The 19369-nt window shown below is 45.8% G+C and overlaps 1 protein-coding gene across 4 annotated transcripts in view; it reads left to right on the forward strand.

Moving 5' to 3' along the window:
- Window positions 1–19369, forward strand: part of BBS9 (Bardet-Biedl syndrome 9) — a 1749160-nt gene that overhangs the window by 707195 nt on the left and 1022596 nt on the right. For all 4 annotated transcript variants that reach the window (XM_069215484.1, XM_069215483.1, XM_069215485.1 and 1 more), the window contains one exon: window positions 4814–4918. In XM_069215484.1, the coding sequence (XP_069071585.1) occupies window positions 4814–4918 (105 nt within the window). The remainder of the gene's footprint in view (window positions 1–4813; window positions 4919–19369) is intronic.

Genomic DNA, 19369 nt, shown 5'->3' on the forward strand with positions numbered 1-19369 from the left:
GTGCAGGCCGGTCACGGAGTTGCACAGACCACAGGTGCAGTACCTTGGAAAACGAATAGGAAACAAAAATGTTGCACAAAATCAGGGAGGTAAGTTGTCGCTGAAGCCGGTGCAGAGTCTGTTCCCTACTGCTACCAGGGAGGTGAGGCATTGGTTCCTTACTGCTAGGCAAGTGAGATGAGGTGTTGGTTCCTTACGGTTGCAGGGGAGGAGATGCAGTGTCAGTGGCAAGGTGTCAGTTCTTTACGACCTGGCCGGGTCGATAAATCCAGGATGTCAGAATGTGAGGTGTTAACTTTACTGTGTCGCGATCACACCACGGGTGCCTCAGGTGCTTTGGTGGAGTCGGGTGCCATAGACATCGGTGACTTGGGGACTCACACTGTGGTGGGACTCTGAGGCGCTGTAGCGGCATCGGGACTTTGTTGCAGGTTGTGGTCGTTGCACTCAGCCGGGACCATGGCTCCAGTGTAGGCAGTGGTGCTGAGTCGGATAGGGGCACCGGTTCCAAAGTCGTTCTGGAGTCGATGTGCTTGGTTTCTTCTTGGTTGCACCAAAACTCGCTCCCAAGGGCCCAGGAACTGGATTTGGCACCACTTGCCAAGTCAGGACTCTCAGCAAGAGAGCCCATGTGCTGGCAGATGAAGTTTTTGATGTCCCTGAGACTTCTTTTCAGGAGGTAAGCTCAGTGCAAGCCCTTGGAGAGCCTTTGGAAACACGATGTAGAAAACAAATTCCAGTCCTTTCACTCCCAGGATAGAAACAGCAAGCATCAGTGCAGCACGGCAAAGCAACAGACAGAGTGGCAATCTCTCCTACAGCATCCAGCTCTTCTTCCTGGCAGAATGTCCTCAGTCCAGAAGAATTCTAACTTTGTTGTGTCAGAGGTGTAGTACTTGTACCCATTTCTGTCTTTGAAGCAGGCAAACTTCAAAGAGTAGTCTTTGTAGTGCACAAGACCCTGCCTTTCCCTGCCCCAGACACTCTTCAGGGGTTTGGAGACTGCTTTGTGTGAGGATAGACCCAGCCCTATTCAGGTGCAGTTATCAGCTCCTCCCACCATTCTAGCTCAGGAAGACCCGTCAGCCTGGTGATGGGCCATCAGGATATGCAGGGCACACCTCAGCTTCCTTTGTGTGACTGTCTATAGTGAATGCACGAACAGCCCATCTGTTATCCTGACCTAGATGTGTATTCACCAGACAGGCAGAGGCACAGAATGGTTAAGCAAGAAAATACCCTCTTTCTACAAATGTCAAATGTGGCATTTTCAAACTTACAATTTAAAAACCAACTTCACCAGAAGATGTATTTGTGAGTTCGGAGACCCCAAACTCCATATCTTTATCTACACTTGAAACATATTTCAAGGCAGTCCCCATGTTTCCCTATAGAAGAGATAGGCCTTGCAATAGTGAAAAATTTAGCAGTATTTCACTATCTGGACACACCTGTACATGTCCTACCTTTTAACTACACTACACCCTGCCCACAGGCTGCCTTGGGCCTACCTTAGGGGTGTCTTACAGGTAATAGAAGGGAAGGTTTCAGGCCTGGGAAGTGGGTGCACTTGCCAGGTCGAAATGGCAGTTTAATACTGCACTCACAGACTCTGCAATGGCAGGCCTGAGCCATGTTTACAGGGCTATTCATGTGGGTGGCACAATCGGTGCTACAGGCCCAGTAGTAGCATTTGATTTTCAGGCCTGGAGCACACACTGTACACTTTACTAGGGACATACTACTAAATCAAATATGCCAATCATGGAGAAGCCAACCACCAATATATTTTAGACAGAGGGCATATGCACTTTAGCATTGGTTAGCAGTGGTAAAGTGCCCAGAGTCCTAAACCCAACAAAAACAGGTCAGAAAAAAATAGGAGGAAGAAGGCAAAACGTTTGGGGATAACCCTGCAAAAAGGGCCAGATCCAATAACAATCCTGCAGGCTCACAGTAGGAGCCTGCAATTCATAGTAGGGCCCACTCACTACCAGTTTGCAGTCATTATATTGGCAGTGATATTGGCAGCTCAGGTCTTCACAATGATGGTGGTAGCATCTCATTTCAGGAGTATACACAAAAAGAGGTTTGTAATAGAAAACAATTCTACATTCATGAGTGCAACAGTGAATGCATTAGTTAATCACTGGAAATATAGTAAATCATTTTTTTGAATCCATTCATTATAATTCATCAGAATTACGCAATAGCCTGTTGCTTACTGCACATAGTACCACAATAATGAAAACATCATAACGTATCAAAAACATCAACAAATCACTAACACTCAAAAGACAAACCAAATCTGTGTCAGATTTCTGGCTGAAGGTAAAATACAATTCAGTACAGTCTTTCTCCAGTCTTCCAGTTTTACTCAGCTTTGTGTGGCTGTAGTCCTTAATTTATTAAATCAGTCCACATAGGAGGTAAATTGAACAGGGAGTACATCTAGCTAACACTTCCGTCCACTTTTTTTAAAAAACAAAACGTGACTCCCACACAAATTTAAGTGTCTTTTTAGTTTCAAGCAACTCCTCCAAATAAGGTGTTGACTCGTTTTGTCAACTACGGGCCTCCTCAGGACCATGGAAGAAAGAACTGCGTGGTAGACAATGTATACACATATAAACAATTAAAAAACACAGTGCTTCAAAACTGTAGCACCTTGTGACTTGAAAATCTTATAAAGTGCCAGAAGACCCATGCCAAACATAGCTAAAAAAACTGATCAAGAAAAAAAGAAAGAATTCTGAATGTCAGCATAGATATGAGTAAAAGACCTATCTTATATCATTTTGCATCATAGTGAACATATCACTAGCTCGACTAAACCATCATAGGCAGGAAGCGTCGGGTGACAAGACCTGGAAGTGAGTGCTTTAGAGACCAGTGGCTGGCCAAAGGTGAAAGAGTGCATCTAAACTGGTGCACCACATTACCCCAGTCAGGGCAGGGAGAGCACGCATACCATCCACTCAGGCATGATGGTCTTTGGCCCAAAATGCTCATATTATAGCATGAGTTGGTGAACGGCACAGGACTGTGTCTGCTTCCGGAATGGTCTAACCAAATTAAATGTTTTCATTTAGGAAGGGTTGCAGTCTACGGAAGCATCTAGTTAAAGCAGCTTTTCCAACTGATAGGAAGCCAGGCCTCAGAGAAATGCTTAAAGTATCGCCACTCAGTGGGCATTACAAATGTAAAACTGCACAGCATGTCAATTCACCACCAAAACCGAAGTGGTTTCTGTGAATGGCCAAACACATCGAGAATTGAAATTTTCAAATTGCAATATCAGAAATGTTATGTACTGTGTCAAATGCCCATGTGGACTAACAGTTTTAATGCCAAGTGGTATCCTGTGAAGTAAAAACCATACTGGGTTACCCTATCGGTTTTTAATTTTTTTATTGGCTCCTTGATTAGAAAAGTGTCTCCTTGATTCCAGGGAGAAGGCCCTGTCTCCATCAGACCAGCGTTTTTGTAGAGCATGGGGTTGTCCAATTCTGAAGCATGACACCTGGCAGGTGTGTGAGGATACCACATCAAACTTTGTGTGTGACAAAGAGTGAATAGACAGATAAAGAACAAACAATAAGAAACTGTGAAACCTAGTCAAACTCGGGTGACCTGGTTTGTGAAATAGGATTGCATTAGAGGCTGGTTCACCCTTGAGACCATAAGCCTCTAGTTCCCCACCTTGGTGAGTATCCATTGGTCTTGTGGTTTGGGGTTATATGTACGAAATATTGGATGTGTGACACGCAAAACCTTATGTTCAACAGTGTCAATGACACGGTCTGTGATTCGCAAGGGGGTCGCAAATGCCCTACCTCATGAAAATTCATGAGGTAGGTCGCAATTTGCGACCCCATTTGGAATGGCCGCCCTCACAGGGTTGGTGGCCTGCTGGAGACAGCAGACCACCACGTCTGTGACTGCTCTTAAATAAAGCAATTTTTTATTTTTTTTTAACTCAGCACGTTTTCCTTAAAGGAAAACGAGATGCATTTCAAAAACAAAAAATGAAAAGTTTTCTTTTCATTTTTTCAGAGCAGGCAGTGGTACGTAGGACCACTACCTGCTCTGAAAAAATGTTTTACTGCCATTCACAAAGGGGAAGGGGTCCCATGGGACCCCTTCCTGTTTGCGAATTGGTTAGCATCAGTTTGAAAATGGTGCTAACTGCGATTCGCGGTCACAAAACAATCATACATGGGACTGCGGCTCGCAGTTAGGAAGGGAACACCCCTTCCTAATTGCGACTCGCCCACCCTTTTTGCGATCCGGTAAATAGTTTACTGAATTGCAAAAATGGGTCTGAACATCCCAAAGTGCATTTTGCACGTCGCAAACGGCCCGATTCGCTGTTTGCGACGTGCAAAATGCTACGTACATGTGGCCCTTGGTTCCTTTCACCTACGTCCTACTATCTCCCTGCTAACCCAGCCTGACTTGCTTTTCAAATGTTTAACGGTTTGTGTATTTTACTGTTATAACTTCAGTTTGGGGAAACGTGATTGACAGTGGGATGAGATGAAGACTGAAAATTATATAAAGAGATATTTCTATAAAGCCGATAGTTTGATAATCTATGTTTGAGTAAGGTTGAGCTTTCCTTAACCTACAATGGAGTCTATGTTTCTCCGAAGATACTTATGCAGTCTCTGTTTTCACATACTTCTCTTGGGTCATAAGGGCAAAAGGATGACGCTTACCTAGGAAATAAAGTTTGCCCTTTTGTATTACAATGTGTTCTGGTTCGTATTTCATTGTGAGTTATCAGTGTATTTTATCTACTTTGTTCCAGAGCCAGGTATTTCTAAAAGTGTCAACGTGTCTGTGTTCCTCAAGGATAATTGCCCCCCAGCAGAGCTAGAAGGAAGTGCTGTCGTCTCATACAGCACTCCCACAGGTGCGTGACCTTAAGCATAAAATGAGATTTATGTTTGTCCTTCACAATGCTGTTCAATTTCTTTACAAAATTGCTCAATGTGTTTTTTTATATCTATATTGTGCGCTTGTGGTACCTGTGAATTCTTTCACTGACTTCAATCAGTATTTCAGCACATACCGAATAAATCAGGACATTGGTTACCTCTGATTTGGTTTGTAGGATGCCCGGCTTTATCCATTATCCCTCCTGTCACAGGGCCTACCCGGTTAAAATTAAAGGTTAGATTGCAAGTGCGTCCAATTAACCAAGACTCGTCACTCTTCATGGCACTTTGGCCAATCAGTTATGATCTATTTCACAGGCCATGGTGTGAAGATTTAGGCAAGATAGAGTATAAGGGCCAGATGTAGCAAGCAGTTTTGCCCATTCTGTGTCTATGGGAAAATGTGTTTGTACATATGGCCCTAACTGTTATTCCGGCAAGAGGTTTAACATGAAAAACCTCGATAAACAGCCATCAGAGGAAATTCTGAGCTCCCAGTGGAAACTGGAAAATGTTGATTGTCCCCTAATTTATAGTGCTTTGGTTTCCTTTGTGAGCAAAGCAGTATAAATGGAGGCCCTGCACCCAGAGTTGAATGTCAGTCAGACTGTGGTGACTGCTTCACACCTGTAGTTCATCACAGTCACCTACCTACAAAACAGCAATTGCTTCTGCAGCAGAGAAGTCGAGGAAGATAGGGACCATAGCAAAGGAGAATGAAAGAATGCCAAAAGGCTTGCCAGAAACATGCCAACAGAATTTGATGAATTTAGGGCCTCCTGTCTCCAGCCATTACCAAACAAGTTCACATTGCACCTTAAACGCTTAGGACAAGACATCTCATTATCAATGCCAATATTTAATTGTTGAACAAAACTGACGATAAGTTGCGAATTTCCCCATTGTTTCACAAACCCAATTATATTGTTGGTCTAAAATATCAGCATAGCTCCGAAATCTGAGGACTTTGGGGGTAATCACCTAATGATAGCTAATTTTGACGGCTTTACAGGAGCTCCTAATACTTGTACAAGTTTGCCAAATGAAATAGAACATTCCCTTCAAGTGAACACGTATTAATTCGTTTATTCCTTAGATCATGTGTTAAATGACAAAAAGGACATCTCACACGATCAGTGATTCTCTATTAGGGCAGGACATCTTGATATATTTTTTTAATGCTTAAAGGACATTAAAACAGTAATAAGTTATTATTATTAAAGTTTACTATTGGAAACACACCATCCCATCGCCACCTATATCTGAATAGCACAAATGTGTCTTCCTTGATATCTCCAGCTTTGAGCATAATGTGCACAGCACATTTGCAGCTCCCGAAATTCCGAGTCCTCTTGTATCCTGCTCATGTAATGGGAAGTTGTCAAGGAGTCATGTACAATTCACGTTATACATTTTCTTTAGCTATGATGCAAGAACACAGTTTAGTCACAGTTCTTTTTTTCTGTTAGCAGATCAGATTAGGATACTCAGGTAATACTCAGTGTCTGCAACCAGGACTAGATTTAGGCAAGTGGTCAAAACTTGAATCTGGCAGATTCATTGTATCAGTCTGTAGATCAGTTGAAAGGACAACAGGGGCTTTTTACAAAGAATGTCCTGAATGAGTGCTCTGGCTGAGGGCTTTGTCTTTATAGGAAGACACCACATGGTATGAGATACCTGCTCTTATTAATATAACAACCACCCTAGCAGACAGTGCTGTAGAGTGAACCTGTGTCAGATAATATTGCGGTTTGCTGCTTTCACACTGAGCCAGTGCAACACTGGCTTGCGTTTCACAGGGGAGTTGAACTCTTGAGTATTGAGCGCCAAAATAGTAGTGTTCGACATGTGTCTTGCTTCATGTGCCTAATTTAGAGATTTCCCTATTGGCTAAGTAACCATTCACGTATTTGCAGAACAACAGAAGATGTTCTAGTCTTTCTAACACAATCATGCCTCTTGTGGACGCTCATTGATTGATCAGTTTATTGTACCTTCCAGTTTTACTCATCCTCTCCTGACGGGGCTTTAGACATTTTCAATAAATAAAACACTAACTCTGACAATCCGTTCCCAAAAAATATCATATCCCCTTAAATATCTCTCAGATGTAAAAGGACAAACATCAAATAAAGACAGTACACTAGTATGGTCAGTCTCACCCATCATGGTGGGTCAAGCTCCTAGGCTTTCCAAGTCTGTAATACCCCTTGGCTTTACTATCATTCTCTGTAAGTTCAAGTCCTGCATTGCCTGGAAAAAGAGAAAGTCTGAAATAGGAATGATTAGATAAGCAATACCTCAAAAATGCATTTAAAAGGATTTGTGTGATATTCATGGCTTTTAGTTCGTGATGCCATTTATGTTCCCTGTCTGAGTTACAGAAATGCCTCAAACCTTTATGTAATAGTTCAAACTAGGCTGCCTTTTTAGACTGGTTTGTTCTGTGCAAATGTTTATTTCTATGCTTAAAAGTGTTTATTTCAACAGTCTCATTCCGTTGCTTAGCTCATCTAAAATAACCACAGAAAATATTATTAAAATATCACTAATACGTGTTGCAAACAACTAGAATAAAATAAACATAACTACCGTAGTGAACATGTCGTCTAGCTTAGCTTAAAGTCTATTTCTGTGTGCTATACTTTGAGAGAATTATGTACCATGACTTGTAACTAGAATATCTTGGGGGGAATCAACATACCAAATACATGTTTACAGAAAACCTTGTAAGCAGTCAGGAACCAGTGTTCCCTCAAAAGTAAAACACCATCAGCAGCAGCTTCTTCCCTCCCAGACTTTACTTGGTATTGGCTTTCAGTGCAGAATGGAATGCAGCAGAATCACAGCAATCTGAAGATCTTTTGGCAGTATCTTGCGCAATAATCTGCGGCGAAAGACCTCTCCTGACAAGTGGTTGATGGGCGGAACAGGAATTTCTGCCATAACCTTAAGAATGTCTGATATAAGCTGTGTGCATTAATAACACGTCAATTCAGGCTATACTCTTTATTTTGTTATCAATCAATCAGTTATTTTTTAAGTGCGCTACTCACCCGGTAGGGTCTCAAGGCACTGGGGAGGGAGAGGCGTGTTACTGCTCGAAAAGCCAGGTCTTGAGACGCTTCCTGAAGGTCAGAAGGTCCTTGGTCAGACGTAGGTTGACGGGGAGGAAGTTCCAGGTCTTGGCAGTGAGGTGGAAGAAGGATCTGCCGCCGGCTGTGGTACTTTGGACGAGGGGAACGGTGGCGAGGGCAAGGTTGGCAGAGCGGAGCTGGCGTGTTGGGACGTGGAAGTTGAGACATTCATTGAGGTAGGCAGGTCCGGCGTCGTGGAGAGCCTTGTGAGCGTGGATCATGAGTTTGAAGATGATCCTTTTGTTGACGGGGAGCCAGTGGAGGCCTCTGAGGTGAGCTGAGATGTGTTTGTGGCGAGGGAGGTTAAGGATGAGTCGTGCTGAGGCATTCTGAATGCGCTGACGTTTTCTCTGGAGCTTGGCTGTTATTCCCGCGTAGAGTACATTGCCGTAGTCCAGTCTACTGCTAACGAGGGCGTGGGTGACGGTTCTTCTGTTTTCAATGGGGATCCGTCTGAAGGTCTTGTGAAGCATGCGGAGGGTGTTGAAATATGAAGATGAGATGGCGTTGACTTGCTGGGTCATAGAGAGTGATGAGTCCAGTATGAAGCCGAGGTTGTGTGCATGGGTGGTTGGCGTTGGGGCGGCTCCTAGAGTGACAGGCCACCAGGAGTCGTCCCATGCTGATTTGTTGGAGCTGAAGATGATGATCTCGGTCTTATCTGAATTCAGTTTGAGGCAGCTTGCCTCCATACAGTTGGCGATGGCGTGAAGTCCGGTGTGGAGGTTTGTCTTGGCGGTGGCAGGGTCCTTTGTGAGTGAGAAGATCAGTTGTGTGTCATCCGCGTAGGAGACCATGTTAAGGCCGTGGGATCGGACGATGTTGTTGAGCGGCGCCATGTAGACATTGAAAAGGGTGGGCTCAGAGAGAATCCCTGGGGAACTCCGCAGATGGTCTTGGTGGCTATTGACAGGAATGGAGGGAAGCGGACTCTCTGAGTTCTGCCGGAGAGGAAGGATGTGATCTAGTCCAGGGCCTTGTGGCAGATACCAGCGTTGTGGAGGCGTGTGCGAAGTGTGTGGTGACAGACGGTGTCGAAGGCTGCAGAAAGGTCCAGGAGGATGAGGGCCACAGTTTCACCTTTGTCGAGCTTTCTCCTGATGTCGTCAGTGGCAGCGATGAGAGCGGTCTCGGTGCTGTGGTTCTTGCTGAAGCCGGACTGGGAGATGTCGAGTAGGCTGTTGTCCTCCAGGAAGCGAGATAGTTGGCTGTTGACTATCTTCTCAGTGACCTTTGCTGGGAAGGGGAGTAGGGAGATGGGTCGGTAGCTCTTGAGGTCCTTGGGGTCGGCCTTGGTTTTTTTGAGCAGGGCGTTGACTTAGGCGTGTTTCCAGCTTTCCGGGAAGGTGGCGGTCTCGAAGGAGCTCTTGATGATGGTACACAGCTGGGGAACGATGATTTGGCTGGCTTTATTGAAGATACGGTGAGGGCAGGGGTCAGCGGGTGAACTGGAGTGGATGGTGCTCATGGTCTTGGTGGTTTCCTCGTCGTTGGTTTGGGTCCAGGCACTCAGGAGGATGGTGTGGATGGGTGCGTTGGGGTCTGCGTTGGCAGTGGTGGTCGTGGGGGTCAGCGGTGAGAAACTGCCATGGATGTCCGCGATCTTGCGGTGAAAAAGCAGGACTTGGGGTTGGTGAGTACCTTGATTATAGTGAAGAGCTACTTGCTGTTGTGTGCTATGTTGTCAATTCGTTCTTTGTAGAATGATCTTTTGGTGGTCCAGATGAGCTGGTGGTGCTTGTGGATGGCAGCCTTGAGGGCGGCGTGGTTGCTCTCTGTTTGGTCTTGGTGCCAGACCTTCTCGGTTTTCCAGCATTCCCACTTAGAGGTCTGAAGGTCGGCGGTGAACCAGGGAGCTTTCTTGCTGGTGCGGGTGTTGGTAGATTTCCTAAGTGAAGCAAGGGTGTTGGCTCAGTCGATGAGCCATTTTTTGAAGTTGAGAGCAGCGGTGTTGGGGTTGCTGGTGTTAGGTGGTGGGGCAAGGGTGGAGATCAGTTGGTCCTTTGAGATCTTGTTCCATATGCGGTGAGGGGTCTATTGCTGATGGTGGTGAGTGGTGAGTTTCTGGAAGGAGAAATCAACACAGCGGTGGTCGGTCCAGTGGAGTTCGGTGGTGTGGGTGAAGGTGATGTGGCTGCTGGTGGAGAACATTGCGTTGAGTGTGTGGCTGGCTGAGTGGGTGGGCGTTGTGACGAGTTGCTTGAGGCCGACGTTGGCGAGGTTGTCGAGCAGGGCTGATGTGTTGCAGTTGTTGGTGTTCTCCAGATGAAAATTCAGGTCACCGAGGAGCATGTAGTCCGTGGAGGTGAGGGCAATGGCGTCACAGAATTGTGGGCAGGGGCCCAGGGGTCTGTAGACCAGGGTTGCTCTCAGGGTGGTGTTGGCATTGATGTAAATCTGGAAGTGCAGGTGTACAGCGGCATCTGGGGCATTGTGGGTGTTGGTTGAGATCCTGATGGAGCTCCTGTGGACTATGGCTATTCCTCCTCCTGGTTTGTTGGTGCGGTCTCTTCGGGCGATTTTGTAACCCTCAGGGATGGCTATGGTGATGTTGGGTTCCGAGGAAGGGTTCATCCAGGTTTCGGTGAGGAAAGCGATGTCTGGGGAGGTAGATGTGAGCAGGTCCCAGAGTTCGACGGCGTGTTTGTGGACTGAGCGTGTGTTGAGGAGGATGCAGCTGAGGTGGTTGTTTTGGGTGGCGTTGTTGTCGTGCTTGGTGGCTTGAGCGCAGGTGAAGTTGCATGTCCGGCACGAGAAGGGTCCATGGGTGTGCCTAGGGGAGGTCTGGACACAGGCAGTGGGGCGGCCAGGGTTAAGCGTGTGGAGTTCTTTGGCGGTGTAGCGGCGTCTGGTGTCGTGGGGGGTGCGTGGGACAGGGGGACTGGCGCTAGGCACGGTCCAGTTGCAGACGAGCGCAGACTGGCTTGCCTCTGGTGCGAAAGCGGTGCGCCCGCTGCGTGCAGCTGCCATTAAGAGGGGGAGGTGGGAGGGAAGAGCAGCTGGGAGGTAAGAGCAGCTGGGAGGTGGGAGGCAGGGAGCAGTGGCGAAACTGGGGGCGTGAGGCGGGTGGGGCCGCAGGGGACGCAGCGGTGGGAACGGGAGAGCGGATAAACTGGCGAAAATAGACAAAAAGGATTAAGGCACTAAGAACAGAGTCGGAAAAAAGAACAAAAGATGGATAATGGCACAAATAACACGAAGACAAATTATATGGCTGCACAAATAACGGCACAGATAACACGAAGGCAGATTACAGGATGGCAAAAATAACGGCACAAATAACACGAAGTCAAATTACAGGACAGACACACAATACTTACGGCAACCACTAGACACCAAGGATGAGGCGCAGGCGGGTGCCTGCGGGTGGTGGAGGGCCTCGAACTCGCAGCAGCAGCAAGGGCAGGGTCGGAGGCACGGTGGCAGACCAGAGGAGCTGCGCAGCGTGTGTAGAGTGAGACCTGGCCTTAAAGCAGGTAAGGGGTCACTCTGTGCACCGTGCAGCGGCTGCCATTAAGAGGGGGAGGTGGGAGGGACGAGCAGCTGGGAGGCGGGGAGGGGTGGAAAATGGGGGCACAAGGGGGGCGGGGCCGCAGGGGATGCAGTGGCGGGAACGGGAGAGCAGATAAACTGTCGAAAATGGGCAAAAAGGAGAAAGGCACTAAGAACAGAGTCGGAAAAAGGCACAAAAGGTGGATAATGACACAAATAACACGAAGACAAATTATAGGGAGGCACAAATAACGGCACAGATAACACGAAGACAGATTACAGGAAGGCACAAATAACACGAAGACAGATTACAGGACGGCACAAATAACAGCACAAATAACACGAAGACAAATTACAGGACGGCACAAATAAGGGCACAAATAACACTAAGACAAATTACAGGACAGACACAATACTTACAGCAACCACTAGACACCAGGGATGAGGCGCAGGCAGGTACCTGCGGGTGGTAGAGGGCCTCGAACTCGCAGCAGCAGTGAGGGCTGGGTCGGGGGCACGGTGGCAGAAGGGAGGAGCTGTGCAGCGTGTGCAGAGTGAGATAATTATCTGAACTTGAGATAGAGATAACAAGGTACTTGTTCCAGACTTCTTTCACAACAGGTATCTTATTGAGGTCACTGTCTGGGCTTCAGCTGTCATTTCAATGTTATTGCTTGAATGACTTGACACTCACTGGTTCTCGGAAAGATAAAGACAGACAACATCTGCGTCAAAGGTAGACATGTCAATGATTAGGCAAAAAAAATTGATTTTCAGCCTGCTCAAGATGGAGTCAGGCCTTAGGGATTTTAAATCAGTCATTCACTTATTTTGGACATCCCCTGGTAGTTCACTACACCAGTCCTTTGGGACCTTGCCACGATACCAGAGAGGCACCATGTCAATAAGTGTCTTTACTATAGGTCCAGGTGAATTGAGAATCTGAGCACGGCTGTCATGCTCTTAGGAATCTGTACTGGTTCCCGCAGTCTGTCTCTTGAGAACTCATTTCTAAGTGGAGTCTCACCTTTCATCCCTTTCTTGGGGTTGTGCACTCCATCATGATGGGCCACACTTGCTTGAGCTACCACTGTGGCCAGAAGCAGGCCTCCTGTGGATACATTTGCAGGATTTGCTTTCGTGCTGTCTGGACACCTTCTTAAGATGTTCATGGATACTCTAAGTGTCAATTTACATGCCAAAATGACCTCCACGGTCCCTTTACCCAAAGTCTGAGTGGGTGCTTCTGATTCCAGAGGTACTCATAAGATGAGGTCAAATTTGTGCGGTGTGATTATCTTGCTAGCTCCTTTCTAAGTCCGACTCCGAGTGACTTCACCACCTACAGAGAGATGTGATCCACCCACACATATGAGAGATATCCTGACCAGGGAGGAGTATAAGTGCAAAACCATACCTTAATGGCTTAACTTGAGCCCATGGTTTTTGAAGAGTTGACCTGTCAATGTCTAGGCCTCTCGTCTGGAGGACTTTTGATGTACTTTGATTTAAATTGGGCTAGGGATCAATGTTTGTCAGACCGACTATCTGTGATCTTCGGGAGATAATGTGCCAGAAAGAAGCTACAAAATCTACTGGTGCAAGATGACTAACCTCATGCATCAGTCATGGCTGTACTGTACTTGAAGCCCATACTCCATCCTGTGCCATTGCATTGCACTACAAGGGTTATAATGGCTTTGGTGACTGTCTAAGCAGCATGTGCCTGTCAAACACACATGTTGAACGGCTAAAATAGCTACAGCACAACTGCCCACACTATGTTCCAGAGGCTTCCTCCTGGACAGTTGCTGCATTCGTTATCCTTCTCTCTTGCTCATTCTGAGATGTTGTGGAATCTTCCCACGGGCTGAGAACAGGAAAGAACCAGGACAATAAAAAACAGGGTATCATCATCTTTATGATGAGTCCATCTCCCTTAGAGTCAGATTACAAGTGCCCCAGAATTCCTTGCTATGATGGAAACTCTATTTACAAAGGGAATTACAAGGTCCATGAAAGCACAAGTGACTTGTCGTCTTTCCCCTGGAAAGATTAGCTGCTGAATGCTGCCGGACCCTCTTGGGAAAACTGTAGGGGAGAGTGAGGAATTGCCAGGATAATAGTATCCAGATGACCAATTTCCCTTTGAAAATTCCTGTTTCTAAGGGACTAGACAACGTGAAGATCTCATTAGTTTCCTTTGTGATCAACCAAGGAAAAACCGGCTATTAGTTGTCATCCTGCACTTTAAACTACTTGTGAAAGGTGTTAAGTGATTCCATATGAGGATTCCAATTAGAAGGAAAAAGCCACAAAGGGCATAAAAAGCTCCTTGGCAATACCAGTAATGCTTAATTTAAATTTACCACCCCGCCCAAGTATTGAGAAAAAGCAGAGCATAAGTCTTTCCAGAATAAAGAAGGCAAACAAATCCTGAAAAAGAGAGCAAAAATCCAGGGACAAAATGGTATTAGAATGGGTGATAAAGGTGATGAAAAATAGGGAAATAATTTGCTTTATCACTCGTCCTTCTTTGGCAAAAGTCTCCTAATAATATCCTCTGATCAGGAAATGACATACCAGGGCAAAGGTTAACACCACCTTGTATTGGGAATTTGAGAAAGCAAGCAATAGAGAGATGAATACATTTGTATAGTCATAGATATAAAGGCTTGTCACTCCTACTCTTTCTGGAGAATGGCATTTTCAAGTTGTGGCAGGCAAAGAAGAAACCTGGATTTGACATCCTTCGTGCCAGCTGCCTAGCACTCCGCATCACAACAGAACACCTTGCTAAGTGGCAGTATTCACAGATAAATTTGATCTGGTCGATTGGTGTAGACCAAGACTGTTCACCGCACACCAAGCATGGAAATCCTTGAAATGCGTGAGGCTGGGGTGTATTGTAGGCCCATCAAGCCCTTGTGATGATAGGGAGGGGGGGCGGAAGGGGGCATTCAAACTTTGCTCTATGCATTTCTGTGAGGTATAGAGGTCTTATGTGGCTCGCACTACATTCTGCATGCAGGACTCATCAATTTATGGTACGCTAGCACTGCGAGACCAATGGAACACGCTGCTGTCCCCAGTGGCGTAACAAAACTTGATGGGGCCCCTGCAAAATACATGAAGGCAACCCCCCCTCCTCCTGGCCCACCACCTAACACTGCCCAGACCAAGTCAGTGTGCTATGCGGGGGGACCCCCCTGGAACAACCCCCCACCGCAGGGGCAGCAGTGGCTAATGTTACGCCATAGTTGCTCCATTGACTCTCATGAAGTGACAGTTATATCTCTGCATGTTTGGTGGGGTTAATGGGCCCTCGGTATCATTAACTCAGAGGATGTGGAATTAAAGTCCACTGCAGTGAGCCAGTCCTAATAACTCCTTACTGTGTAGGCTTTTTTGTCGCTGCCGGAGACGTTTTAAGGCATGGACAAAGTGGCGTGTTTAAGACACGGACAAAGTGGGCGATTGCTCAGTTGCCCCACCTTCCAAGGTGTCCCATGAGGAAATGTTTATTATGTTTCTCTAGCTAAGCCTCTCCTCCTACCTCTACCCTCCCTTTGTCTCTGAACCAAGTGCCATCTTAAGAATTTTCCCATCACGCGCAAAACATATTTCAGCTTTTTTGTGTGACCCTGTCAAAGTTTAATAAATAAATGTAGTATTGTTTGGAACCACACTGGCTTGAATTAGCAGGAAGTGTGTCATAAAATTAAAATGTGTTCCCTAAGTAGCCCCTGAAGTATCTTACCTTGATCCCCTGGAGTCCTTCAGGTGACCCTGCCCGCTGCCACTCGTTGTAAATGTCACGCAGATTATCTTCACATAAAAGGAACTGGCAAGGATGTGCATGTGCCCAAATATAGAGGTGCACAGAGTATGATGCACTGATAGGTACTCAGTACATGTGCAATGTTCCGATTTAACGTTCATAAACGGGAAAAGTCTTTGGACTAAGAATAATGGATTCACCACAAAGGTAACTTTATCTCATGTCATATGCCCTTAGAGCCTCTTGTATCGTGGCTTCTTATTTCTTAAGCAGACAGGGGCTAGCCCATCTTGTGGCCCTGCGTGCTAACAAAGAGACACACAGACCCATGATCCAAGTGGCTATCACTGGCCCTTACAGTCACTACCGCATATCCCACAGTAGTTAATGATGTTGTTCAGTAACAGGATTGCTGCCATCTCCTCAATCACTTTTTCCACAGCCTTCAAAGGTATTTACATAAATTGTTAAAGGTAAATTGTTGAACTTCCACGCTCCGGATAAAAGAAGCTGAGAGCACTTAGACCAGGGCTATTTCAGCCTGGCGTCCTATGTCACTTCACTAATGACATGTCACAGAGTTATAGCCTCTCCGAAATGGAAAACCGGTATGAAGCTTGAATAGCAGAATATAAAACCGACTCTCCAGTGGACACACAAGACAGAAGGAGAGGAAATCAATCCTCTAAAAGCTAAACATAGTTCTGCAATATGTAGAAAACATCCGTGAGTTCACCCGAAGCGTCCTTACCACAAAGTACGATGTTTGCAAGTGGGAGCCGTCGCGGCCTTCTGGCCAGGACTGAGCCGTGGGAAGCAGACGTACGTGACGGTCAGCCTTAATTATTACTAAGTGTTCTCTTCCCTGAAAACTACGTGAAAAGGACACACTGACGCAACTGAAATGTTATCATACATAAAATGAGAATCAAATGTGTAACAATGCAAATTAGCGACAAATATCGAATTCCTTTTAACTTATTCTTCAATTAATATAATTAGTCTTTATCACAAAGACACTTGGGTAGATACAAGGTGGCAGAGAGGGGTACGTCACAGCTTTCCTTGAATGCTGGACGTCTTTAACCCCTCAGCTAGCGCGGTCTCTGCCATCACCTAAGGGCCCATTTACTTACACGAATTGGGTCGGATTTTAGATATCATAAGGTATACCCTACAATTTGAGGGTGACTTTTGAGATTGGGTATTGTTGCTAATTACCACTACTAGAACCCCAATCATTGGTACATAGGTTACATGGTCCTGACGAAGTTCCCAGATCCACAGGAACTGTACATGGCACGGAACAGGTTGACTGACGTTCTCACTTCCCTGTGAACTGTACTGGATCATTGTCTCCAACACAGCCACCCTTTGTTTTCATTTATAACAAGAGATCCCACATATTAAAACGTTCAGGGTCTCTCATGTTTTTTGTAAATAGATTTTTATTGAATGAAATACTCAACAGTGGTTTGTTGTTCTTACAGCAAAATTAAGACAGGCAAAACAGGCTTGAGCTATCAAGTTGATATACAGTGAGTCCCAATATCAATGGCTCATTTATGGCCAAATATGCATGCAGTCAAATCAATTGACATGAAATAGAAACACATCACTGAAAAATAATGGAAAGGAAGGAAAGCCAAGCACTGCTGGAACTGCTTGAAACCATTGGCAAACAACGATCCTCAAGCAAGAAAACAAAAGCCCTATCCATATTCACATCCTGCAGTCACACAGTCATAGCCCCCCTGAATTAGAGCTATTAGTGTTGTAAATTCCTAACTAGACTTTTCTTGCCACATACATTTAAAACAAAAAGTAAAACAGTTGACATAGGCAAGTCAATTCAAAGCACCACGGTTGCCATGATCGTGAGCGCACAGGAGAGACACAAAAGGAAAAAGAAGTTCGCTCACAGTCAAACGTATCGACAAAAGAGCAATTATCCATGCCAGGGCCAGGGCTGTAAAAAAACTGCCCAAAGGAGGGACAAACGTAAAGCATTTACCAATGATAACAAAGGATTTTTTAAAAGAAAGCTCACGAACGAGTGAAGGTGATGGTCATGAGGTGGGTGTGGTTAAAAGCTCACATAGATACCAATACGTTGGAAAAGCAGCTCTTGCATGCTGCTGTGCTCACCTAAAAAATGTTAAAGGACAGCATTTCCCTTCCTAGCGGGATGAAACCCCCACAACAATGTATCTTGGCTAGCAGGGGCGTAGGAGAATGAAACCCAGAGCCACAATCAGAGATCAGGAAAGGCCAAGCAGGGGATTCAAGTAGGGCGGAAGCACCATCTGCGCTACCTTCAAGCATGGCCAGCCTCATCACCTTCACTCAGACCTCTCTGAAAATCAGCCAGCACAGTGTCCCATGCCCTGGCGAAGTCTATAGACCTTCTACCATGATGCGACTCTCTTAGAAGTATCACTCTCTCCCAGTGTTGAACATCTGCCCTCCAAACAAGGTCCCTCAGCACGTTTCCATCAGGGTCTTTCTTAGTTATGTTCATACCACACTTAAACCAATCTGCACACACAGCACCTCCACTTACACTTAATCACAGCTTCTTATTTTAAAAGACCCCCGGCAAACAGCCCTCTCGAGGGGCCCCTTGAGAATTGCTGCGCCGGCCCAACGAGGCCCTGCAGAAAGATGACACATGACACCCATCTGGTTGTGTGAGAGCTCTTGCTTCTGAGCAATCAGATCCCCCTGATCTGCATGCCCAGAACCATCCTAACCTACTGCTCCTTCTGTTTCCTTTGTGGATTGTTTTAGGAACTGCACACTCCATTTGTATACATGTATATTTAGGGAGCTTTTATGCTGGACCTATATGGGTCTCTAGACCCCCTCTCACCCCATTTTTGTGTTCTAACAATGCAAACTAGCAGTAACATTATATTCCTTTTAATTTATTCTTCATTTAATACCATTAATCTTCATCACATAGAAACTTGGGTAGATGCATAGATTAGAGCACAAAATTAAACCTAACAACTAAAAACCAACCGATTATCCACTAATACTGTCTCAGAACCCCTTTCAGAGGGCCATGGGGGAAGCAGGAGCTACTGGACCCAACCATAGAGTGGATGATGTTTATTCCTGATGCCCAACCTACTATGGGTCCTAAGAAACTGACCCAGATACTACCCCTATAGCACTTGACTGCCAGCTTCAGTGTGGGCCAAGCAATTCAGTGCTTTTCGGGGGACGTAGATGCAAGTTGTACATGGATACAGGACTGAAAATACATCAAGCAACCCCAATACATGAAGGTCCAGCCAGATAAGCATTTTTATGACAAACGTTGTATTTATATATGAAAACGGAGTGAAATGCGACAAACAAACAATATACCAAGTCTTTTTAAGTCTGGCTTTCTAGCCCTGTCCAGGTAAGATTCTGGATCACACACTCATGTCCACTAGTAATGCTTATTCACCATTTATGTGAGACAACATTCAGATTAGGCCTGCTAGTAAATATGAGGCTAGGAAGTCCCACAATGGCATTTTAGAAGTCAAAGTGTTCCATAGTGCTGTTAGTAAGAGCAAGTTCCTCTGTGGCCCAGAGATCAATCTTATCCTTTCCTTTTGATGTTACAATATGGTAGACCCAAGGAGCGTTCAGCAGTCTGCCGGCAAAGTGCTGCTTCTCGTTACTGCCGAGAAGGCTTCTGGCCATCCACGGCACCTCTTGCAATGTTGCTGTAAGCTACTCTGATTGTAAAGGACGATTTGGGGCAATTACTTGTTCTCTGATGTTTCATGTCAGTGCTTTGGGTGCATTTATCAGAATCTGTGACTCGTCACGGTCATACACTGCACCTGGGAGACAACCCTCACTCTTTGCGATAATTGACCAGGGTGATGCCCTTGCTCTTCACAGCAGCCACCTCATACATCATGGTTTGCCTGCTTGGGTAACAGTTGGGAAAAGGGCCTGATCAGTGCAGTGATGCTTTGACTTCATGGCTGCCCCCTCTTGCATATGGG

Source organism: Pleurodeles waltl, chromosome 2_1 (genome assembly GCF_031143425.1).
Source record: "Pleurodeles waltl isolate 20211129_DDA chromosome 2_1, aPleWal1.hap1.20221129, whole genome shotgun sequence".
In the NCBI taxonomy this organism is placed as follows: domain Eukaryota; kingdom Metazoa; phylum Chordata; class Amphibia; order Caudata; family Salamandridae; genus Pleurodeles; species Pleurodeles waltl.